At 36.0% G+C, this 22,362-nt stretch overlaps 1 protein-coding gene across 1 annotated transcript; it reads right to left on the bottom strand.

The window, feature by feature from the left end:
• Positions 1 to 1,280: 1,280 nt before the first annotated feature.
• tyro3 (TYRO3 protein tyrosine kinase) lies at positions 1,281 to 22,330 on the bottom strand. Its single transcript, XM_052579746.1, has 19 exons — positions 22,016 to 22,330; positions 20,241 to 20,424; positions 18,253 to 18,353; positions 17,973 to 18,143; positions 12,065 to 12,151; positions 11,720 to 11,835; positions 10,508 to 10,688; positions 8,435 to 8,577; positions 7,676 to 7,814; positions 7,345 to 7,471; positions 7,124 to 7,218; positions 6,940 to 7,035; positions 6,383 to 6,463; positions 6,182 to 6,274; positions 4,897 to 5,018; positions 4,709 to 4,818; positions 4,393 to 4,552; positions 3,919 to 4,055; positions 1,281 to 3,186 (listed from the first exon to the last, which is right to left on the bottom strand). The coding sequence occupies exons 1-19, from the start codon at positions 22,071 to 22,073 to the stop codon at positions 2,772 to 2,774; spliced, it is 2,616 nt and encodes an 871-aa protein (XP_052435706.1). The 5' UTR covers positions 22,074 to 22,330; the 3' UTR covers positions 1,281 to 2,771.
• Positions 22,331 to 22,362: the final 32 nt, after the last annotated feature.

The following is a 22,362-nucleotide window of genomic DNA, read 5'->3' on the forward strand; positions in this document are numbered from 1 at the left end:
ATACTAACTTTTAAACGTTATACACAATAGGCTCTTCCTTAAAATATTTGAATCCCATCTTTAGACATCTGTATCAGTTCTGTATTCATCTCTTGGGTCAATTTTAGGGTCTTTTTACAGAAACGTCCATTTTTCTGTCCCTAGCCTTTACAGAAATATTACAATTGAAAAACACATTATGGTTTAAAAAAATTATATTTTAAAATAAAACAATGTGTTATTTGAACAATTAGATGTTCTTGCGCCATAAATGTGGCAATATTTGTTTTTAATTAATTATAAAGAATTCCAAGCACCACAAAACTGCTTGTCCCCACAGCCATGTACAGAGGGAAACTGCTTTATTTTGCAGTCAAAATATTTTTTTTCTACCATTTAATTTACAAAAAAATGTATTCATAACTATCAAATATGTAATATAAATGGCATAATAAAATAAAATGTTGAATTAATATTATAAAATATATAGTGAGAACAGTGGTCACCTGGAGTTGTGTCACTGGTGTTACCGTTTGACAAAAATCTGTCATTTTGTAATAAAAATCACACTGATGACATCACTTGACTTCCTCCTTCCTATTTTCTTAAGATTTATGAAAAAAAGCCCATGTTAAGTCCACTGTTTCTTTTCAGTTATCAGACATTTTCTGATTTAACTCGTGATTTCATTTTAAGCTTTTAGTTTATGTCACTGGTATGACCTATTTATTGTTAGGGAGTTGAAAAAAAAAATTGATTAAACTACTTAATTTAGTGAGTATGCAATGATTGACATGTGGTTTGAAACCTTACAGCAGACATTTTGTAAAATGCATTTGTCGTGAAAATTGTCACTGGTGTTACCTTCCTTATTGGTAACACCAGTGAAGATCAGTATATCAGATCTTATGTCATTGGTCATTCATGTCACTGGTAGGTGTTTTTTCTTTCAAATTAAATAAAACATAATCTCCTTATTTCTTGCATTTTTAGTATTTTTTTGTAACTCTGACTACGTGCTGAAAAAAAAGAAAGAAAAAATATTTAATAAAATCTTTTTTATATATATTGATGAAGGCACCACAAGTGACAAAACATGGTTTATGTGGTCTTGAAATAATTGCAAAAAAAAAAAGCTAAAGAGAAAAATAATTAAGCTGTCATTTATATGTATTCATAAAGCCAAAAGGTAATCTAATAATGTGGTCTAAGTTTTAGACAGTTTGCCATACCAAAATGGAAGTTTCTGAAAAACTACCCTTTACACATACTCACACACACATATATCAAATCCCAAATAATTTTTTGAGACTAGAATTAATGTTTTATTTAGAGTTTAATGAACAAACTGGAAAAAATTCTACAAGTTCACAGTTGTAAGCACCACGCAGAAGGTCAACAATAAGATCAAAGGCATTGCTTTTTTGTGCAACATTCTTGCTAGATGTAATAACTATGAAACAACTACAAAAATCCACATTTTGCTTGTATTAAAGGTATTGTTCACTTGTCTGGACTGTGTTGAAATCTGTATAGCTGTAATTATAATAAACCCATTTTAGTCTATTTCCAAGTTTAATGATATCTTCATGGTAGGTATTCCATGCTAACATCATCTTTGCCCATTTAATTGTTCTGGGATGAGCAGGCAGTCCTCTTTATAAGTGTTAAAAACACTGAATGATGTGTCAGATTTATTCACAACACATATGACACGTATGAAAGTTTGTTACATGACCTAGCATGACTCTAAAACTGAGTTGTAGGCCTACAGTGTACAGTATTGAACTAATACACAAAATCTACTGATTTTAGAAACGTCCACTGAAGAGATCGTACATAGCTTATTAACAGGTTAAAAAACACAATTAGCTCTTTCATTCTACGCTGCAACTCTTGCTGTTTGAGTAATCATAACATACAGCATAAGACAAATAATTTGCACATAATAAAACCTGTTGTCCCTTGATATCCCATTTTCAGATTGCTTTAAAGGTTTACTGTGCAGGCAAACGGAATGATCTGGTTTAAAAGAAACAACCATAGAAAATAACTCTGCGCTCCCAAACAAACAAAAAAAAGTGTTGATGGTAACATGTTTACAATGGAGTTCTACAGTGCAATTGCTCTATACACAACACATTTCTGTTTGTTTCTATAAGCTCTTATTTTCTATGGCATTATAATCAGGAGTGAAACTTGTGGCAAATCTTTCACATGTTTTGCTCTTCCAAAAACGCTTCCATAGAAATAATTCAGTAAGCTTACACAGCTCAACTTGTATTTAGCCCAGAACATTCCTTTTAGTACAAATATAACAATGACAGTCTGAGTAGATGTCATAGTATGCATTATAAATCCAAAATAATTTCTTCATGCAACATAACAAATGTGCAAAAATGTGAGTTCCAGGCTGTGATTGAAGCTTCACACATACAAAACACAAAAAAATGCCGGCACGGTACCAGCAAAGAAACATTTGCACAAAGACACATTTTACACTTTAAAACACATTTGTTGAAACACTGGCTTTTCTAGTCATAATTAGTAATTACCATTGAAATAACGGTGTCAAATCATGTTTATAAAAGATATTAGCAGCTGATTGTATGTCCACGTCATGCCTCTAGACTTAGCATGGAGAACAGCTCTTTGTGTTAAGCATTATTCCTGGAATTTCACCAGTAAAACGACAAAGGAATTTTTTATGGACTCACTGTTCTTTTACAAGAGTCTTTACAAGTTGTGCAATCATTACCCTATGTAAGCATGGGGGAAAATGACAACAAAAATCACACATTAATGATAACATCCTCTTCCTCGTCCTTGACATCCTCAGACAGGCCGTCGTCAGAGTGCCTGCTTTCTTCATCAATGACGCTACCATGTGGGCCAATGATGTACCGGTAGTCTCCACCAATAGCAAGAGCAGATCCTGATGACACCATTAACCAGTCCTTTTCATCTTCATCTATACCTACACACTGCCAAGGTACCCCCCATGAGGGCTCTTCACTACTAGGGGTCCCAGCATCTGCCACCGGCCCAGAAGCCTTTTCTCCATCCTCTTCCTCCAGGTTCACATACAGCAGCGGTTCAGGAGCTGGATTTAGCTTTGCCCACAAGAGCTCCAACTGGTCAATGAGTTGTTGGAAACTAGGACGGCACTTTGGGACAGGAGACCAACAGCTGTGCATGATTTCATAACTGAAAGTGAGAAAGATGGAATCGATATATATACGTATATATATATATATACACACACACACACACACACACACACACAGGTGTAAAATTGGTGTATAAATTGTTGGTAAACTTCTCAAACATTTTCAAAAAAATAGCAAGTAAATTTTGAGGCAGAAATATTTAAATTGTATTCACTTGTAAAATATACTCCAATAATCTGTTTATTTACAAGCAGAATTAATATGTAAAATTAGTATGGTTTAAAAAAAGTTTTGTGACTTTTAGTATTTAATACACTACCATGCAATAGTCTGGTGTCAATAATATATATAGATATTTTAAAGAAATGTATACTTTTATTCAGCAAGGATGCATTAAAATGATCAAAAGTGGTTAAAGAAAGAGATTATTTTACATTGCCGAAAACTTTATAATAAATACTGCTGTTCTGAAATAACTTTTCATAAAAGAACCCTGAAATATATAAATAGAATAAAAAATTAAACATAAGAAATTATAAAATTTTCCTTGAGCAGCATATCAGAAATAAATACAAATTTATTATACACTAAAACAGAAAATAGTTATTATAAATTGTAATAATAATATTTCAAAACATTGCTGTTTTTGTTGTATTTTCGTTTTAAATAAATGCCGTCTTTGACCAAATAAATGCAAAAGGAATGCATTTTAGAGACATTATTCTATTTTCTTAAAATAAATTAAAATATATGACATAATAAAACGTACATGTCAGCAGGACAGTCAGGAGGCTGTTTGAGTCTTTCTCCTTTGATAAGATACTCATAAATTTCAGAGTTCTCCACCCCTGGATAAGGTGTTTGGCCTCTAGTCATGATCTCCCACATGGTTACACCAAATGCCCACTTAAAAAAAAAAAAAAAATTTACACATCAGTACCAAGTACAATAAAAGCTTTATCAGATGAACAAGAACTACTTACACTAGTAAAAACAATTAAGGAGTCATGAGCATTTTTTGTTTTAAGAAATATATATTATACATGGCTTTCTGGGATATTAGATTTAATTTGATCATTCTGTGGTCAAATATGTTATGACCTCGAAATTATATAACGACCGTTGTGTGCATAGCAATGATACAGTAGTAATTTTTTAAGAAGAAGGTCTAGAAGTATGAAATACTAACAACTAATATTAAATAAGTAATGCATACAGACAAACAGTGTCTTTAATACATTACCACATCACTCTGTTTTGTGTAGACATTATCTGCCAGGCTTTCCAAAGCAATCCACTTTACAGGCAACTTAGAGACAGATCCTTGTCTATAGTAGTCACCGCTGTAGATTTTCTTTGAGAGACCAAAATCTGCTACACACACACTCATGTTTTCATTCAACCTAATAGTGAGGAGGCAGATGATAAGAAATATTACACTTGAGCTAATCCAGAGAGTTTGTGGTAAATAAGCAATATAAATACATTTGGATAGTTTACATGCCTATGAAATATGATCAAAAAATGCGTTCCTGTAACATGCACATGAAATAACTCACATGCAGTTGCGAGCAGCCAAATCCCGATGGATGATGTTTTTGCTGCTTAGATACTCCATCCCTCGAGCAATATCCAGCATGAACTGGATAAGAACTTGCTGAGACAGAGTCTACAATAACAAGAGACAAATTCAGATCTACATCTACAGTAGCTATGTGTTTGAGGATGTGACAGGTAATAAACATACGAAAGGTTCATCTCCGAAGCGTGACATGAGAAGATACGTGTGGAGATCTCCATGTTTCATGAAGGGAAGGATCACCATAGGAATAGGTAGCCTCTGCTGGGCTCTCCCATGCAGACTCACACCTGCGGGAGTCAAATCACAACCACATTTGCTAACCACATTTATTAAAGGGGGGGTGAAATGCTATTTCATGCATACTGAGTTTTTTACACTGTTAAAGAGTTGGATTCCCATGCTAAACATGGACAAAGTTTCAAAAATTAAGTTGTACGTTTGAAGGAGTATTTTTGTTCCCAAAATACTCCTTCCGGTTTGTCACAAGTTTCGGAAAGTTTTTTTCGAGTATGGCTCTGTGTGACGTTAGATGGAGCGGAATTTCCTTATATGGGTCTTAAGGGCACTTCTGCCGGAAGAGCACGCGTTCCCGTATAGCGAGGCTGAGCAGCACAGACATTTCACTGATCAGAGCGATTCGCTGATCAGAGCGAGAGCGTCGCGAAAAGTCACAAAAGAAGTGTGTTTTTGGTTGCCAGGGCAAGACAACCCTGCACAGATTACCAAAAAAAAAAAACAGCATTAAGGGACCAGTGGATGGAGTTTATTTTTACAGAGCATCAACGGAGTTGTGCAAGTGTTTTTGTTTGTTCCCTGCATTTCGAAGATGCTGGTTCACAAGGCCCAGTTTGACGACGGATTTGCGTATCGTTTATTTCTTAAGGATGATGCAATCCCAAGGAAAAAGGGTCACGATCGTGTGTTGGAACCGCAGGCGGTGAGTAAAACTGCTTAAAATATCTCTGCCTCCTTGTTAGTGCGTCCCCTCCCATGCTAGAGACCCGGGTTCGAGCCCCGCTCGGAGCGAGTCGTTGCTGCTGCTGCTTTCATTCAATTTCAGCCTCTGGATCTGATTCTGGATCATAAATAAACGACTGAATCTGACTGTAAGCAATGGTTTGTTTTGGATGATGGGTTTTCCCTCACGGTAATGTCACAGTTTCCACATGCTCTCAACGCAAAAGCCTACTGGCGCTCGTGATTCTTTAGCTCCGCCCACACGTCACGCCTCCAGCCGGTCGGGTTTTTCCGGGAAAAATCGGTACAGACTATCTTTCTCTTATGAATATAATAAAACTAAAGACTTTTTGGATTTATGAAGGATGCAGTACTACTCTGTATGTACTCAAGATTAACAGGATATTGAGTGAAAACGAGCATTTCACCCCCCCTTTAAAGCAAAGACATTGCAATCCAAAGGTCAAGCAGAAAAGGAAAAGTGTGCTCTAACCAATGAGCTGAATGACATTGGGATGATGGAAGTCTTTCATATAGGCAGCCTCTTTCAGACATTGCTCAATGTCACTGGATGAGTTAATGTCAGCTGTAAGAGCACAGAGAGAGATACATCATTATACAGAAACAATGACCAATATCATGGGCCACAGACATCCAGCTGCTCATTAACTAATCATTTTAGAGCTACACTTACTTTTTAGGACTTTCACAGCAACCTTCTGCCCAGAATTATTTTCTGATTTGAGAAACGCTTCTCTCACAGAGCCAAACTCACCTAGAAAACAAAACCCAGAAAATTAGATATCTATTGATACATTTTAAAGTGGTTTTATTTCTGTGATTTTCAGCATCATTGCTCCAGTATTCAGTGTCACATGATCCTTCAGAAATATGCCGATTTGCTGCTCAAGAAACATTTCTTTTTACTATCAACACTGAAAACATTTTAATACTTCTGGTCAAACTGTGATGCACTAGCATTCAAAAGGTTGGGATCAGTAAGATTTAGATACTTTTATTGATTGAGATACATAAAAATTGATCAAAAGTGACAGTAAAGACATTTATAATGTTACAATGGATATTTCATCAAGCTTTTTAGAATCTATTCAGTTCTTTTTAACTTTCTATTCATCAAAAATAACAACAACAACGTATCGGTTTCCACAAAAATGTTAAGCAGCAAAAATGGTTTTCAGAACTGAATCATCATTAATAATTAATCATCTGAATGATCAAGTCATAATGTACCTTTTCCAAGCATGCGTCCCAGAGTTAATAGCCTTTCAGAGATCAGAACATCCTGCAACTTGGCCTTTAAATCACTGTTGATTCCTAGACTGTCCACTAGAGGGAAACAGATTCGAAATTCATATTTTCCTGTAAAGCATGTACTGTAAGATGTCAATGATGGTGCAGCAATGTGTTCACTTACATGTGGATTCTGGGGGCTCAGGGAACTGTCTGTTGAAGGACCTGGCAGCTGTAAAGGAAACTGGTACATCTGTCCCTGAAGCTGCAAATGCAGACCTGCAAACAAACCAAAACATAAAAAAAAATTACCAGATTACCAGGTTTCAGTTGTATTTCAGACAGTTACTGCATTTTGGGCAAGATATATGGTGTATTAATGTGTCACATATAATAAAAACATACCCAAACTGGGTCTCTTTGCCTCTGTTGCGTACCAGTACAATCAACAGGAGTCCCACCATGGTGGCCACCAGAAGGCCGAAAAGCAGCCCCACCCACACGTGACCCCTCTGCGTCTGAGCCTGCCTGGCTGAAACGAGACGACAAGAGTGTTAAACACCACTTCTGCTCAAAAGTGCCTGAAGCCATGCCATTCCTGCATAATGAGCCACACAAAGAAAATAAATCTCTCAGAGTGCTGCATTATGGGAACATGCGGTCACAAAAAAGCTGCAGTGACTGCAGAAATCCCAATTTCAAAAGGCAGGAGGGCAGACAATGAGAGTGGACAGACCTGACACGGGCATCACGAGAACAGGCTGACTCCACGGGCCACATCCTGCCGTTGTGCATGCTGCAACCCGGAAAGTGGCGTTAAAGAAGCGCCCTGCACCCGAGAGACGGGCAACATTGTCTTTGAAAAGTAAGGGATCCTATAAAGACAGAAAGCAAATTGTGCAAAGAAGTTAAGGGTGGGTAACTCTTAAATGTCATGACAGAGGAAAATGAATGGCCTTTGGACATCCAAACTTGCCATGTATATGATATTTTATCAAAGAAACGAATACAATTTTTCCCATCACCAAAAACAGGATGACGGTAATTTTTTATATGATCAATAATGTTTCAAATCATTATATATATATATATATATATATATATAGAGAGAGAGAGAGAGAGAGAGAGAGAGAAAGAGCTACATACAATACAGATTGTTTAAAAGCTTCACAGTAATAATAACAGTATTAATGCTGCAAAATTCATAAATTATAAAATTACTTCAATTTCAGATTTAAAACAACTCTAAAGGGGGCAATAGTGTCATTCTTCAATTCAATTTGGATTCAATGTTGATTTAATTTCAATTAATAATGATGTCAATGTTTGTCAATGTCAATGTCAATTTTCCAGCTCAAGTCAGTTCAATATTTACTTAATTCAGTTAATTCAGTTACTTAATTCAGTTAAATTCAATCTTTCAGATTTGATAATGAATCAATTAAGTTCAATAATAAAATTTCCTTTCTAAGTGTCTTGCTTTACAATGATGTACCTGACTCTCTCCTCCCTGGTTCCACTGCACTCTGTAAGCCAGCAGCCTTCCACGCAGCTCCTCCTGATCCAGTGCTGCCCAGGACAGAGTGAGCTGCTGCTCGCTGAGTTCAAAGGTGAAGTTCTTTGGAGCTGCTGATGGTGCTGTGTAAGGGAGATATGAATACAGTAAAAAAAGGGAGAGTGGAGAGGGTCAATTACCACTGTATAGACAAAAGTTTGAGTCAAACACCTCTGCATAACAATGAATCAGTCACAGCCAGGCCCAGATGGAATTTGTTTACATTTTCCCCACTGAATTTGGGGGGGGGGGGGGGGGGGGGGTCCTCAATAATTAGAGAAATGGATTTAAAATGGATAGTAGTACACACTTATTAAGAAAATAACGGTGTTCCTGTGTTGGCAGTGCAAAAGGTCATGGGTTCAATCCCCAGGGAACACACATACTGGTAAAAAAAAATGTATTGCCTGAATGCACTGTAATCCACTTTAGATAAAGGGATCTGCTAAATGCATAAATCTAATGTAAATGTAATGAATTGCCATTTAAACAGTTGAAACGACTGTTTTGGCCAGTAGGTGGCAGCATATTAAACGCTGTATGTGGCAGCATTGCATTGATATGGATTGGGGACACACACAATGGCCCATTGTACCACTCAGCCTGGAATCTACTGGACTGCAGCCAGTGCTAGCAGTTTACAAACATGCAAACAGGGTCAACTTCAGAAACCCCTTCTGCTCCTCAAACCCATCCACCAGCTCCTCCCCTTCCAAGTCCCCTCACCCCAGGCATCTGGCCAGAACCAGCTCTCTGGGTCGTTTGTTTACTTCCAACCCACCAAAACGTTGGTCAGACTGGCTAACGGTTTTATGTTAAAAACGTTAGTCACTCCGTAATGTTTTACCACAGTTTGGAACTAAATATGTCAGTGTCAATTAGTCCTCATTGATCCAAGCTTAATAATTTAGTGATGTATGCAACAAAACAACAACAGTTGTAGCTATAAGCTTTCTTTTTTTCTTTCTACAAATGCAATTTATTTCCTTCCTTCCTTCCATTTTTCATGCAGACACAAAATATAAAGAATGACCAGATGAAATTTTACATGAAAATCAAAAGAAATGTAGGATTTATTATTTTTTTTTAAATAATTTATTTAATATTTTTTAAATTAAATGTATTCATTGTATACGAAATATTTTAATATTTTAATTGTCAATAACTGTCATATTTTTTTTAAAATATATATATATGTTTTTTTTTATTATTTTATTACCGCTAGTTATAATAGCATTTATAATTTTCATTCTGTTTAAATTGATGCACTAAAATAAAACTAAAACAAATAAAAACTTTATAGACATTAAACAAAAACTAATGATATTAATGTTAATAACAACAAAATTACTAAAACTATTAACAGAATTTAAAATGTAAAATAAAATATGAAAATATAAAAATAAAATTGAATTCAAACTATTAACACAAACAAAATTTACAGTAGTAAACGTTATTATGATTTTCAAAACGAACCCCTTCTGACTGAATGAATTGGAGTTTTCCAATATACACTGATTTCAGGGGGGCTTGGAATAGCTTATTTATAGTCTGCATATTAAGTTATTGTGTTTAAAATCAAGAAAGATAGATGCATCCTCAAAAATCTGTTTATAGACATTGCACTCATTATTAGCAGTTTATAGCCTATTCAATATTTTAAAGCAAAAAAAGCTAAAACATTTTGACTAGAGAAGGTCTAATCAATTTTGCCTATGGGAACCTTACCATTCTCTAAATCAAATAGTAGAGCACTGAGCTAGCTATGCTAAGGTGAAGGGGTCGATTATCAGGGAATGCAAGAGCTGATAAAATGCTTACTTCGAATACAATACAAGCTGTTTCAGATAAAAGTGTTTGCCAAATACATGAATGCACATCTGCAATTTAATCTCAACAGCAATGCCATTTGAGAGAAAAAAAAAAGCCATTAATGTTAATTTGACTCAGAAGACATTAGAAAGAAACACCATTCATGCATAATGACATTACCTTGTCTAATGTTTCACATACCTGCCTCTGGAGTGTGAAAGTCCACCCAGGGAGAGAAGGGAGAAGAGCCCACCTCGTTATCACACCGGATTCTCACACTGTAATTTGAGTATCTGCTGAGTCCCTCAAACACATGCTGGAAGGGAGGAACTTCCACATCCACATCAGGAAGTTTTACCTTCTTTCCAGGTCCCTTTGACACCTACAAGTAGATTAAATCAGATATTTCTCATCCTATTATGACACACAATCTAAATATGAGCCTGGTAAAACTGGTAAAAAACTAAAAGAATTTGCTAATTATTTACTTAGATACATATAAAAGCTTATTTTGTAATTAATAAGGCTATATGGAATAAAAGTGACTTCATGTTTATATCTTGCAATTCGGACTTTTTGTAGCAATTGAAAGTTTATACCTTGCAATTTCAAGTTCTAAACTCATAATTGTGAGTATAGATCTCGTAATTCTTGACTTTTCTTCTCAAAATTGAAAGTTATAAATTCGCCCTTATGAGTTTATTATGATTTTTTTCTCTGAATTCAAAATGTACATTTTACTTTTTGTTTCAAGTCACAGATTAAAACAAAAAAAAAAATGTTATTGCAATTTATAAACTCACAACTGAAAAAGAATTGTGTATATAACTTACAGTTGTGAGGTATACAACTCAGATTTGTTTTAAAAACATCAGACTTGTGAGACAAAGAGGTGTAATTACCTTGTTTAGATTTTTATTTCATGGAAGGAATATGCTTATATAAAGAGACTTTTTTTTTTTTTTCACATGAAAAATGTTTTCCGAAGAGAGCAGTGGGACTGCTTTGTTTTTACAGATGTCTCATTCTTCTCCAAATGTAATGAGGATCTATTTTATGGGCCACGAGCACAATCTAAGCTAAAACCTAAAAGTGAACCTTATCTGAGTTAAAGTTATCTGAGAACCAAACACCATATTGTTAAAGGAAGAGTGCCATACTATGCAAGTCAATGGGGCTGGGTGCTTAAAAAAGGAGCCCACCCAACTGTGAGAAGAGCAAAGCATTCTCCCGAACATATGCCATGTGTTACACAAGAGGAAAGTCATACGGGTTTGGAATAACAAGATGGTGAATAAATGATTTTCATTTTGGGGTCTACTAAGACTGTACGGAAATAGGACAAGCATGAGGACATTAACAGAAAAAACATGCAACAATATCAAAAGCTATGTAGAAACAGGTATACTCTACCTGTATAGTGCAGGTGGAAAGCTGTGAGTGCCCAGTGAAACCTGGAGTCCATGTTAACGTTATATTAAGATCAGACACATGATGTACCTTGACATCCTGGGGGGAATCAGGGCGGACTGCACATAAGAATCACATGTAAAGAAAAGCATTATAACAACTTGTATTTATCCTCTTTCTGTGCCTTCAGACTTCTGTGGTTGTATTTGCGTGGTTGACTGTGTAATACAGTTGTTAAAATATATGATGGATTACTACCAAAACAACAACTCATTTTCCATTATTTATGGAATCACAGCAATAACAGTTATGTGAGCTGGAAGTGAAAAACACTATGGTATGTCTCACCTTTAATGTGCACTGTGCCTGTGCGTGACACGGAGATGCCTCGAGCGTTCTTAGCCTCACAGTAAAACTTTATGCTGTCATTTACACCTGGTTGAGCAAATGAGAAACATTGCTGTGGTCAGCGCTTCATGGAGTACTGATATCTTAACATAAGCTTGAAAAAATGCATATTAAATGGTTCACATTTCTCCCCATTAGCAAAAGATTAAAACAAGGAAAGTACAGTTGAGGTCAAAAGTAGGGATGCACCGAATCCAGATTTTTGGGCCGAATCCGAAACGAATACTGAATCCTACTCGCATCCTTATTCCATTAACACAGTAAAACACATTAATGAAGTAAACAACGTCCACAGCAATGTATTTTTCATTTTATTTTATTTTAACTGTAAAAAAGAAAAAAGAAAAAAAAGAATAGGCAACATTATGCCAGGATGACAAGTGAGAAAAGTTTTTTTGACAATTACCAAGCTTATGCTTACCCAAGTAAACAACCAAAACCTTTCGATAAAAGTGCAGCAATGCAAAGAAAAGTGTTTTTCTTTTCTTTCTAAAAATCTGAATATGTTTGGTGACTTAACTGAAATGAATGTAATTGAACATTAACTCAATAAACAATGGATAGTAGGCTGTTTAGTTTTCGTTTATAACAGTAGGATAGGCTACGATTAGAACAGTAGCCAAATATTAATAAAAATATTACGATCACACACATCTCCTGCATCATAATTAAATTAATCTTTCACATGAAATGAGAGTTTAATAATAAAAAAATAAAAAAAGCTCTCTGCATTACCAAGTGACAGCCGGTTGCGAGTTTTGGAACGAATGTCCCCAGCAGTAATGAAAAGTCTTTCACTGGACACAGAGGTAGATTTTTGCCTTTTTTTGCCAGCAGTGCAAATCGCTGCTGGTTTGTCTTCCACCACTGAAGAGGATCCTCTCTAAGAGGAATCAAAGGCTCACCGGAAAAAACGCTTATCACCACGTCAGCACCTGATGTGACTGGCTGGCTCTGTATTGCTACCGTATAAATCGTCCCAGGTGCTCAAGATTCCTGAACAGTTTAGTTTAGAGCGAACTGTCGGGCCGTTTTCCTCCTCATATAAACACTTTCACGCATCATACAAAAAATGCATGTTCTTGTTTAATTAGTACTGACCTGCATAAGAATTTTCACGTAAAAGATGTTTTCATATAGTCCACAAGAGAAAATAATAGTTGAATTTATAAAAATGACCCTATTCACAGACGCTTGCTCCTTTAATACGGTGTTGTTACCACAGCTGTGTTCCTTGTTTAGTGATAGTTGTTCATGAGTCCATTATTTGCCCTGAATGGTTAAATAGCCCACTTGTTCTTTAGAAAAGTCCTTCAGGTCCCACAAATTCTTTCATTTTTAACATTTTTATGTATTTGAACCCTTTTTCGACAATGGCTTTATGATTTTGAGATCCAACTTTCATGCTGAGAACAACAGGGAACCATAAGCAACTATTACACAAGGTTCAAACGCTAGAAAAACCATGCATTAAAATGGCATTATAATCTAACATTACTTTGATGATAATTAAAAATATATACTTTTTTAAAGTGAAAGTCATGACATTTGCCAAGTATGGGAATTGGTGCTTTGCATTTAACCCATCCAAGTGCACACACACAGCAGTGAGAAATATATATTTATACACATTCATACACACACACACACACACACACACGCTACTGTTCAAAGGTTTAGGATCAGTAAGATTTTTAATTTAAAATAGCAGTTTCTATTTTAATATACTTTAAAATATGATTTATTCCTGTGATCAAAGCTGAATTTTCAGCATCATTACTCCAGTCTTCAGTGTCACATGATCCTACAGAAATCATTCTAATTTGCTGATTTATTATCAATGTTGGAAACAGTTGTTCTGCGTCATGTTTTTGGTAATTTGTTTCGCAGACGTGAGTTGCAAAGAGAGTGAATCAGACAACAGGAATTTTCTCAATAACTCAAAGAAAGATATCAAAAAACATCCTGATCTCATGTCTCAGCCCGCCCTCATGAACAAGGCCATGGCAGCTGTGACATTGTTTTAAATCATGACAGAGTCATCTGTCCTCAGAAAAAACAACAGCTCAGCTCAACACTGAGTGAGTCAAAAACCCATTAAAGCCAAAGGTGCAAGTGGCTGATAATATAAACACATGACACACAGTCTTACATAGACCTGATGACACAATGATTTCTCAGCATCACGCTATTAAAATGGAAAGTTTACTTTACTGGGCTTCACCACAATGACAGTATTGATCTCTATAATGCATTCCCCGACAGAACAAAAGATCCAGTAACAAAATGTAAAGGCAGGGCTAGGGCTGTGCAATATGGATATTGATATATTTTTGCTATATCTCAATATACAATATATATCTCGATATATTTACAGGAAAAATAACCCCCCAAAACTACTGCAAAAACAAATATGCCAAATATTACATGTTTAGGACCCTATGAACTGTCTCATTTTTTCTTCACGTTTTATTGTTATCTAATTCTGTGTTTTAGCATGTGTTATTATGTAAATGCATAAAAACAACTTAATTTGTTAATTTTTTTTTCTTAAAATAGCCTTATGTGAAATGTCTTTTCCCCTCTGAAATTCTGTGCATTTACATTATTCTGGTTATCAAATGAAGGGATAAAACATTCATTTAAATTATCTTTTAATTATTGAAAATTAAGCAACCTTTATTTTTTGGTAAACAAAGGGGATTTACAATTAAAAATAAAACATGGAAGAAATGTTGTGTTATTATTCCTTAAATTATGTTTCATTTTAATAGTAGTAGTAGTAGTAAGCTATGTACATTCTGCTGAACAAAAGTAATATATTTCTGTCAAATACTTTTATTTTGACGGGTTACCGTACCTTTACAGTTCTGTGTATGTGATGTGACGCTAGTTTTACTCAAATCAAACGGTCAGATGCTCATGAAGTGACTGTCAGAGCAGTTCTGGAGATGTTGTTCATGTGTTCACATCCTCATTTAGTGAGAAGACATATGGTGAAATCACTGGAGCATCACGCATGCTTCCGTGTGTGTAAGATAAAGACACACTTCTGCGCCATTGATTAACACAGACACGCAGAACATGCAGGATTCATATTTAAATAGGACTTTTCAGCTTAATATTTACAGATATTAGTCCATATCGTGATTTGATGTGAGTGCAATTACCTACTTTTGATTAATTCATTCAAAATTTGACAAATTCCGTAACATTTCCGCGTTAAACTCTAAATTCCATTTTTATGACTGGATTCCGCGATTCTGTCTGCATTTTCTGCATCGTGGAAATCATAGGGCCCGACAGTAGACATCTGCCTGCTGTTCGCCCGATGCTTTAAAACCAAGGTATCTCCATATAATGGAGCCAGTTGTCCTTTTTTTTTTTTGACTAGTTCTGTAGCCTCCTGTCTGGTTGCGGATGCTGCCATGTTTATGAGACAATACGTGAGGGGAGAGGGAACAAAATCAAGGAGGAGGGGGGCGAGCACAGCACAGAGAAGACAAACAAGCAAAGTGGCGGAATCAGAATTAAATATAAACAATAAATCGATATATACACGATATGTCAAAATCGATATCGTGATTAAAAAAATATCTCGATATAATTTAAATATCAAGATATCGCCCACCCCTAGGCAGGGCAGTAAACTGGCCTTGACATTATCCACCACAAAAAGTATTTTTTGCTACAAGAACATGACTTGTAACAGTCTGTGATGAAACATACCAAAAACATTCATAAAGTCACCGTTTCTAAAAATCTCCCACTAGCCCATGTAATATCACACTACAAGTAAGCACAAACATGTGCCACTGGAAACACACTACTGTTACACCTTTGTACAAACTTGTGACTTTGTACAGTCACTCCACCTACTGAAACCAACCAGTGACTCAGTTCTACAATTAATCTGCACAATTTATCATCCGATAGAGGATTTGAAAGAGGATTTCTGAATCTTAGATGTTTCACACGATGTTTCATAATGTGATTAATATACTACAGGATCACTGATTGTTTAATATACACAAACAAACTTCCACTGAACAATGTAATATAGGAGTGTTTTCAGGGCAGTACTGGGGAGTAACTAACTAATCATAGACGCATCTGAGGCATAGAGGCAACTAACTAATCAAGAGCATAAACTTCAACTTTGCAAGGTGAACTTTAAAAACTGTTCAACTTGTGGGAAATTAATGAGAGAGGATGGCAATGCTCAACATGGTGACAGTTGGAAAGGAAGTAATGTTTTTTTTTTACTTTGAAGTGATTTGGGATTGGCTTTTCTCTATAACATTTATGTGCATTAGACTAACCTAAAAAATACAGTTTTATCCTGATTTGAGCAAATGATTTGAACCTACAGTATGTTGACATGTATGATTTGTAATGTAAGATTGCTGAATAGTTTAAAAGATCAGGGCATGACTGGAAATGCTGCCTGTTGACTGTTAAGTGAATTGGGTAAACTTGGTTCCAAAGGATTTTAGGGCACATGTGGTCTTGGCCACTTGAGAATGTGTGTACATGACAGAAGGTAATGCATAGAATTGTCCCAGATCTGATAAATGCCACCAATTACACATTATAGCATTAAAGCAGTATTCAAGACTAAGCGTATCCCAATATTCATCAGTTCTGGGATCTCACAAGATCATCAAAGTTTGAGGGAAACTTTCCAGCGAAAGTTGTGAAGGAGTGGATGCCGAGTTGCTATATCCTTCATATTGATATTATGTTATTACATTATTTCTTGTTTGGCTATTAATCAAGTTCTCTAAATCTCTAAGATGATGACTTCATATTGTGTGTGTAACAGACCATACTGATAAAATTCTAGCTAGGGCCAGACGGCCTTGAAGTTCTGTTATGTCTTCTGCGTATGTGTGTTAGTATCTGTCTGTACAGGGAGAAGCTCAGACAGTTCCAGGACAAACATCCAACTGCCAATGTCCAGCATATCAGATATACGTCTTTGGATTTGGAACCAGTCAGAATTTAGTTGACTTATGCATTGACACAATTAGTATCCTCTGTCAGGGTATAATTGTTGTTGATTTTGAATTGTACGCAGAGCGGCCTACGAACTCAATCGAGAGTACTGAAGCTGACTTCTGCTGATTAAACTGCAAACCATGTTCTTCAGTAAGTTTTTCTTTAATTGAATGCATCTCTGACTCCTGGTATTCATTAATCATTTCTGGTCCTTGGGTTTTAACTCTACATTCCACTACAGTTGAATTAGACATTACACATATTTTATTTTTGGTACAAATTATTAAAAAGCAAAATGTGTAAATCTGTAAAAACATCACTTGCAAGTGTGTCCCATCAAGTAACAGTTCTACACACACTTGCAGTCTTCACACCCACTTGAGAAATTTGGGGCAAATACCGGATAGTGAAGTGACATAGTGAAGTGACATTCAGCCAAGTATGGTGACCCATACTCAGAATTTGTGCTCTGCATTTAACCCATCCGAAATGCACACACACAGAGCAGTGAACATACACACACACACACACTGTGAGCACACACCCGGAGCAGTGGGCAGCTATTTATGCTGCGGCGCCCGGGGAGCAGTTGGGGGTTCGATGCCTTGCTCAAGGGCACCTAAGTTGTGGTATTGAAGGTGGAGAGAGAACTGTTCATGCACTCCCCCCACCCACAATTCTGTCCAGCCCGAGACTAGAACCCACAACCCTTCGATTGGGAGTCCAACCCTCTAACCATTAGGCCACGACTTCCCCAATATATGTCATGTAAGAAGACAAGTGGTCAAGTGGTCAAGTGCAAAGACTGCAACTTTGTGTATTGGGAAAGACCCTTAGTGTGTCTCACCTTTAACAAAGAGAACTGAGGGGGAGGGTGTGAAATCCCCCTTCTGTTCCCCTCCCAGCCACCACAGCACCTCCACAGGTTCTGGAGGACCTGATGCAGCACACGTCAGGTTGAAGGGCTCCCCTGAAATTGCAGCCACATCCTTGGGTTCCACCGCAAAATGAGGCACACCTAAAATACGAGCAGGAGTTGACAATACATATAGTGTTTGCACCAAAGCAACAAGATATAATTTAATAAATCGATTACTTGATGGATTCTGATGCAGCAACTGACATACCTTCTACTGTTATCCAAGCAGGCTCTGAGGAAATGACCCTGCCCTGATATTCAACCTCACACCAGTACTTCCCGGCATCTTGTTGCTGCACCGATTTAACACTAAAAAGAAAGAAACACTCAGAACATACATTTTTGTCAATCAAAATTACATTTATTGACCAAATGTGCCATGAGCACAAATCCATAGATTTATATAATAGCACACTGTTACTGAAATAAATCAAGACTGAACTAAATTGAGGTGGATAATAACACTATTGTTTTCTTAGAGCTGCTTTACAGCTAAAATTCTACTTGTTTCACAAAGAACTCTTTAACCCAGCTATTTTCTTGTTTATTATTATCATCTGTATTTTTATGAAGTGCTATACAAATAAATGTGACTTGGATTGACACAGACTTAGAAAAGTAGCAAATGCCACACATCCGTCTCAATGATTTACAACTAGACAAGAGCCAGTCAAAGAGTGCTGAGATTTATGTAGACAAAGGTCAGTTGCGCAAACAACGGCATGACTTGCATTCACATAAAAGAGACGCATGACATATACATTTGTTTACAGCTATGACACCCACCACAGGAAACTAGACATTTATAGATTATGCTGGCAGCGTGGCATGGCGTTCAGCAAGGAAACGTGACTGCTGTAATACACTAAGCCAGTTTCTCTCTTCACTCTTTGTTATCCCATTTAGCCTAATCTTACAGCAGGCAACACTTTCAACAGCAAATTTCTATTCAAACTGTGTTTAGTCTAAATCAGCATCTAGGAACTGGGAAACTGGAGTACGTCATGTGCAAGAGATTATCAGCCATGCTTTCAGAAAAGCAAGCTCATGTCTGATCTGCATTAATCTTTGTCTCTTTTGCCTGCATTCCAATCAGAAGGGGCTGCATTTACCTTCCTACAAAGATGTTCGATAGAAAAAGTGCAAAATGATCTCCAAAGTTACTATAGCGTGACGCACTGTTTGTGAGCTTTATTTAGATTTATATAGTCATTCAAAAGTTTGGGTTGGTAAGAATTTTTGTATAAAGTATTTATATACAGTAACAGTAATATTGTGAAATATTTTCACAATTTAATGTAGTTGATTTCTAGAATCTTAGAATGTAATTTATTTCCATGATGCAAAGCTGAATTTTCAGCATCATTCCTCCAGTCTTCAGTATCAAGTGATTCTTTGGGAATTATTTTAATATGCTGATTTGCTGCTTAAGAAACATTTCTTAGTATTATCAATGGTTAAAATAATATTGTATAACTCTGAAGGGCAAAGTTACTTGCTACAGTAACAGACATGTTAGACTTGACAGAAAAGTCCTTGATAAAGTGTATTTTTTCTTGGTGTCTTTTACCATACACACAGTAATGAACATGATTTTATGATGTTGGAGTTAATGTGATACCTAACAAAAAAGAACCACAACTGTTCTGGTGTTCTAGCTCTGTGCCCACACTTGTGATAAAACAAGAAAACTATACTGATAGTGTCACAATCTCAAGGCCTCAGTCTCATGACAACTGGACTCCCTTTTAGGTAAAAATAAATAAATAAAAAAAGTAAAAGACATTGTCTTTTTTTTTGCTTACTGGCCCAAACCAAATATAGTTCACCCACAAATCTCTATGATATTCTGAGATATTTTTAACTGTTTTACTGTCTGCCTTGTCTAAATGGTCTGAAAACCCTATTACTTGTCAACAAGACACATGTTGTTTATTTTCAAAACCCTAACACTAGTTTGAGAAACTAGTTATAGTGGCACTTGTCTTAGAAAATAGTTAGTGAAACTGAGATTTGACAAATCATATGACAATATATTCTAATCAGTTTCGACATTCCTTTGACACAGTCTGATGTCTCAGTTCTTGCCTATAAACAGTGTCAATAAGTTACATTTGCTTTCTATCCACTGAAAAAAAAAACGTCTGTGCAGAACAACAATTCAGGATGTCCAGTTGCAGGTTCATGTTTTCCTACCTGTGAAAGGTCTCCAAGTGATGTGCATCCAGTGTGATGTACATCTGATCAGTGCTGTAGATCTTCTCTCCGTCTTTCATCCAGATGATCTCTGGTTCACTCAAACCCTCGAAGGCACAGCCAAGACGGGCCATGTTACCCTGAGTCACCGTTTGGTTGGAAGGGTTTTTGGTGAACCGTAATCCTGGCGGACACACAGTGTGACATGTTTCTAAAGCAAACATCAAAACTTTTGAACAAACTTGATGAGCTGATCATTTCATGATCGGAGAGAGTTCTGGTAAAGATTCAAATGCTTATGCATAAATGCTTAAAATGATTTTTGGTAAACAAAACTGTGCATACATATGAATTTCATAGCTAAATTAAACTCTTATCTATATTATCCATCTACAGTCTATCTATTATATAGTTCACCGAATAGACAGCAATATTATGGCTGGACTGGAATTTTATCTGGAAGCAATGGTGTCAAGTTAAAAACATCATAATAATGGATTTTTCCATTACAAACACAGCTTTTTTGTTTCACAAGATGTTAAATGATGGACTGTAGTCATGTTGATTATTGTGATGTTTTTTATCAGCTATTTGGACTCTCATTCTGACGGCACCCATTCACTGCAGAGGATCCATTGTAAGCAAGTGATGTGATGCTATATTTTTGCAAATCTATTCTGATGAAGAAATAAACTCACCTACATCTTTATTGGCATGCAAAATTTTCAGCAAATTTTAATTTTTAGGTGAACTGTTCCTTTAAAAAACACAAAAATTCACTTGACATGCTTTCTTGGTGGCTCCTTGCCTTTAAATGTCTAGTAAATCACAGAGAATAGCAGAGCAAGACATGTGCAATATGTAATCTACACCTCAAAAATGTGCCTTCAAGAGGCTTTTGTGCCCTTTTCTAAGATGTCTTTTGTGTTGGGTCCATTTCTGGCATCTCTGACAGTGTGCACGTGCTGACTGTGGACAGCAGACCTCATGCATGCTGTAAGATGTCTGAAAGATCTCCACTGTGACAACACAACACAGCTGGCCAAAACATCTGCATCAAAGATCACATTCATTTCCCAGGAAAGAGGAAACTACAGTGGCCTATTCATGATATAACTCTACAATCAATAAAGTAGCATACCTATCTATCTATCTATCTATCTATCTATCTATCTATCTATCTATCTATCTATCTATCTATCTATCAGCTGTAACAGAATAGAGACTCTAAATGGCTTTTGGATTAAAATGGTTTGTTTTAGCAGAATTAAACTTCAAAATTGTATTTGGTTAAAAAATGATGCATAAAAGTAGTCTCTTTCTTTATACTTTTGCAAATACCTTATCTGTCTATAATACAGTGGTTAAAATAGTTTTGTTTTATAAATATATATATATATATATAAAATCACACTCGACAACAATAAAAAAAATGTAAAGTTTTAAGTTTTAAAAATTTAAGTTTAAATTCGTTTAGGCTCTTTTGAATCTGTAATGACATCTTGTCAGTATTTGATAATAAATAAATAAATAAATAAATATATAAATAATAAAAACAAATAATAAAGAAAGAGAAATTATTATGCAAAAGGTTATAAAAGAGGGAAGGGATATGACACTTTCTGCTTGTGTTCAGAATAAATGTCCCGTATGTTTCCACTTGAACTGATGTTTATCGTGAAACAGTATCCACGTCAACACATCATCAACACTGATGAGTTTAATGAAACACTGCGTTCACAAACTCTTACACGATTCCGATCATACAAACTTACCGTGAATTCCCTCGTTGAAGTGTAGTACGAAGAGCAGGATACAAAAAGAAACCCCCATTATAACATCTTCTGTTAAAGAGCTAAGTTATCTCCTTCACCTCAAGAAAGTTTGAACAGCGGTGATTAATGAATTAACTTGGTGTTCGTAAATCCCATTATATTCTTCACCGGAGTTTTAACTTCGAAATGAACCTTTTGCCTTTATTAAATCATGTTTCCGTCGTTAAACCAGTAAAAGTAGCTTTTTGGCCATTGTATTGATAAATCCTACACGAGTTCGTCAGTGTTCATCGTTCAAGTCGAGCTCCTCGGTTTAGAAACAGTAGCAATCATCTGAAGTGTCGGAG

This window comes from Carassius gibelio, chromosome B17 (assembly GCF_023724105.1).
Source record: "Carassius gibelio isolate Cgi1373 ecotype wild population from Czech Republic chromosome B17, carGib1.2-hapl.c, whole genome shotgun sequence".
In the NCBI taxonomy this organism is placed as follows: Eukaryota; Metazoa; Chordata; class Actinopteri; order Cypriniformes; family Cyprinidae; genus Carassius; species Carassius gibelio.

Coding starts and splice junctions, on each gene's coding strand:
- tyro3 (XM_052579746.1), bottom strand. CDS start 22,073: ATGGGGGTTTCTTTTTGTATCCTGCTCTTCGTACTACACTTCAACGAG. Junction 12,152..17,972: donor CTCAGTTCTCTTTGTTAAAG/GTGAGACACACT, acceptor TTGCTCAACCAG/GTGTAAATGACAGCATAAAG. Junction 8,578..10,507: donor CTTTCACACTCCAGAGGCAG/GTATGTGAAACA, acceptor TCCCTTACACAG/CACCATCAGCAGCTCCAAAG.